This window comes from Plectropomus leopardus, unplaced genomic scaffold (genome assembly GCF_008729295.1).
Source record: "Plectropomus leopardus isolate mb unplaced genomic scaffold, YSFRI_Pleo_2.0 unplaced_scaffold17387, whole genome shotgun sequence".
Lineage (NCBI taxonomy): Eukaryota > Metazoa > Chordata > Actinopteri > Perciformes > Serranidae > Plectropomus > Plectropomus leopardus.
Genome location: NW_024618706.1, coordinates 1 through 3571, shown reverse-complemented (window position 1 = coordinate 3571; position 3571 = coordinate 1). Strand labels below are relative to the sequence as shown.

The 3571-nt window shown below is 55.4% G+C and overlaps 1 protein-coding gene across 1 annotated transcript; it reads left to right on the top strand.

The window, feature by feature from the left end:
* Positions 1–1204: 1204 nt before the first annotated feature.
* Positions 1205–3016, top strand: LOC121964835 (amphoterin-induced protein 3-like). Its single transcript, XM_042515019.1, has one exon. It carries the CDS (start codon positions 1291–1293, stop codon positions 2899–2901), a length of 1611 nt encoding a protein of 536 aa, XP_042370953.1. The 5' UTR covers positions 1205–1290; the 3' UTR covers positions 2902–3016.
* Positions 3017–3571: the final 555 nt, after the last annotated feature.

The window sequence follows — 3571 nt, the reverse complement described above, 5'->3', positions numbered from 1 at the left end:
AGGAGGAGAAGGAGGAGGGTCTGAGATGGGCGGAGGATGCTGAGGGGAGAGAGAGAGGAGGAGGAGAGAGAGGAGGAGGAGCTGAAAGAGCAGCAGAGGAGGCAGCTCACAGAGCGAGTGGTGGAGAGACGAGAAGCAGCTCGACACATCTGGAGAGGAGCAACTTCTCTCCTTCCTGCTGTTTCTGAGCCTCCGAGGAGGAGGAGGAAGAGGAGGAAGAGGAAGAGGAAGACCAAGAGATCACAGCTGCATGTTTTTTGAGACATTTCTCTGCTGAGGAGAGACCGGAGGGGCAGCGCTGCACAGATCAGCCGGGGGAGGGAGACCTCCTCAGAGGAGGAGCAGAGTAAACGGGAGGTCCTCCGAGGATGTGACGGGAGGCTCGGGGCGAGCCGTGGGCGGCAGACAGCTGATTCACAAAATAACAAAAAAAAACCAACTTGGCAAGAAAACAAAGAGATGCTATAACTGAGACGAGTCTCCTGCAGCACGAGACAAGAGGAGTGAGATCATGAGCCGGAGCTGTTTACGGAGCACCAGAAGCCCGGAGGTGAATTCAGAGGACTGAGGAGTGTTTAGGAGGTACAGAGGAGCAGTCAGGAGGTACAGAGGAGCAGTCAGGAGGTACAGAGGAGGTACAGAGGAGCAGTCAGGAGGTACAGAGGGGATCTCCAGGAGGTGAGCGGAAGTCATGCTAAACGCTCTGCTCCGTGTTTTTTCTCTGGCTGGAATTAATCTGTCGACACAGCAGGAGATCTGAACCTGCACCTGCTCGTCTCTCCGCTTTCACCTGGACGAGTTTAAACGGCTCCAAACTTTGACTGAACACATCGAGTTTCCATCCACATCCGCATCAAACTACACTCTGAGTTTGTTCCACACAGTGTTTGTTTGAACTGCCTTTTTGTTTTGGAGCCTCCTTTTGTTCTCGTTTTCCCGCTCCGGATGGCAGCGGCACTGGCAGGTGGGTGATGCAGACGCCATCACCTCGCGCCACATTAACGGCCTTTCACCAAACATACACTGAGGCAGCAGCTGGAGGCAGAGGCGACAGTGTGCATCACTGAGGAGCTTTCTGCCTCAGGAGTAACAGCTTGAAGCAGCAACAGCACGGCTCCACATGCAGACACACTGGAACCAGTTCAACACGAGCAAAACCAGTTCACCCAGTCTGTTTGTGTCTGAATGAGATGGATCCCGCAGCATGAAGGATGAGCTGTTAGAGAGTAACGCAGATCCGAGCTGGCTCTCACAGAGACGATAAACAGGTCTGAGGCTGCTGCTGCCATCATGCCGTCTTTTACTGGGAGCACTGGTTTCCTGCAGGGTGTGGCGGCTGCAGCAGCATGCTGCTCTGTCATTGTCTTGCTGGTTTGTCTCCCACAGCTGAGCCCCGTCCACGCCACCATCTGCCTGTCCCAGGGTGGCTGCGTATGCGCCTCAGACATCCTCAGCTGCACCGCCGCCGGTCTGGACGGCGTCCCCAGGGACATGCCCATCTCCACCGTCACTCTGGATCTCAGCCACAACCGCATCACGCAGCTGGAGGCCGGCGGCTTTGAAGGACTTTATCGACTGGAGACGTTACGGCTGGCGCACAACCAACTGATCACGATTTACCCTGGGGCATTTCGAAACGTCTCAGGGACTCTGCTGCGACACCTGGACTTGTCGTCCAATCAGCTGCGAGTTCTGGGGCAGCACTGTTTCCTGGATTTGCCTGGATTGGAGGAACTGCTGTTGTTCAACAATCGGATTGCACGCGTGGAGAGCAGAGCGCTGGCAGGACTAGGCAGTCTCCGCAGGGCCTACCTCAGCCACAACCGCCTCACCGACTTCCCCTTCTTCTCCATCCAGGAGCAAAGCCACCCGCACCTGTCCATGCTGGACTTGTCCTCAAACCGCCTGCCCAAACTGCCCCTGGAGGACATCTGGAACCTGCCCCTGTCGGTGCAGAGAGGACTCTACCTGCACAACAACTCGCTGGTGTGCGAGTGCTCCATGTACGGACTTTTCCGGCACTGGGAGCAGAGAAACTTCGCCTCCATCAGAGAGTTCAGACACGAGTACACGTGTCTAGTCTACGGGATCCAGCGAGGGACAGTGCGCTTCTTCCAGCACAACCGCTTCTTTGAGAAATGCAACCTGACGGCAATGAGTAAGGCACCAAAGGAGCAGGACAGCAGCGTTTCGGTGGAGGTGGGGAGTCGGCTCCTGCTGCACTGCGTCACCACACTCTACGGACGCCCCATCACCTTCCTCTGGGTGTCGCCCAATCAGGAGTACGTGGCGCCGCCGGGAAACAATGGGTCATTAAAGATGTTCGCCAATGGCAGCTTGGAGATTGTGGCGGCACGTGCAGAGGACGCCGGGATTTACTGGTGCATGTCTCTGGACCAGCAGCGTCAGCACAACGAGACACGGGAGGTCAACGTGACGGTGGTGCTGCACAACGGGGAGCCTCACGAGCCGTTCAACACTGGGTTCACTACCCTGCTGGGCTGTGTGGTGAGCCTGGTGCTGGTCCTCATGTACCTCTACCTTACGCCCTGCCGCTGCCCTCCCTGTCCAAGGGCCCCGACCCCCGCCACCGCCACCGCAAGCCAGGGGAACGAGGCTGGGGCCGGGAGCGCCCAGTCCTCCATCCTCACGCCCACTCCGCCAGCGACCACTGAGGGCCCGGGCCGCAAGGTCAGTACCAACAAGCATGTGGTCTTTCTGGAGCCAATCAGAGAGCAGCAGAACGGCAGACTGAGGGCGGGACCGGGTGGACATTTGGGTCCAGGTTTACTGCTGGGGGCAGAGCACTCGAAGCTCCACCACCAGCCGCAGCAGCAGAGGGCCGGGGAGACAGACTCCATCATGTCCATGTTCTCAGACACGCCCATCATGTTGCCATAGCAAAAGAGACAGAGACAGACAGAGACTGGCACTACCTTCACCCCTCACTTCCTCCTCTGTTTCTCCGTTACCTCCAGACCACCTCCCACTGCACCCACCTCCCACTGCACCCACCTCCTGCTGTACTAGAGTTGGGTCGATTTCAGTTTTTCCAGTCTGGTCTGGTCCGGTCCGGTCCGGTCCAGTCCGGTCCGGTCCAGTCCAGTCTGGTGGACAAGATTAAACCGGTTTGATTTTTTGCAAACTGGCTGAATCAGCATTTGTCTTTATGCTACATTTTGGACATTTTAAAAGTAGCCTCTGCAATAAGCGTGATTAATAAATACATATATATCATGTTTGTAAACTCACTAACGAAACTGATGGTGTCACACAGGTCAGGTTTTATTTACTGCTGAGCCGAGGCGGCTGGTGTCAAATTTCAGCAGAGGGATGAGACCGGGACACGTTTGTTTCCTCTTTGGGCTGAGAGGTAACATGATGTCACAGTTATTCTATTAAAGACTAACACTGAATCAATATGACAACATTTTGGATTTTATGTCGAGTAAAAAGTTTCCTGACTGGCTGCATTATATCTGTCGCTAGCTTTGAAAGCGCCGCAGTGGTCGGGGAGCGGCTGCTTCCTGAAGCTGAAATGAGGAATTATTTATACAAAACCTCCTTTTTT

Excerpts from the sequence above, each read along its gene's own strand:
- LOC121964835 (XM_042515019.1), top strand. The coding sequence starts at position 1,291 with ATGCCGTCTTTTACTGGGAGCACTGGTTTCCTGCAGGGTGTGGCGGCT.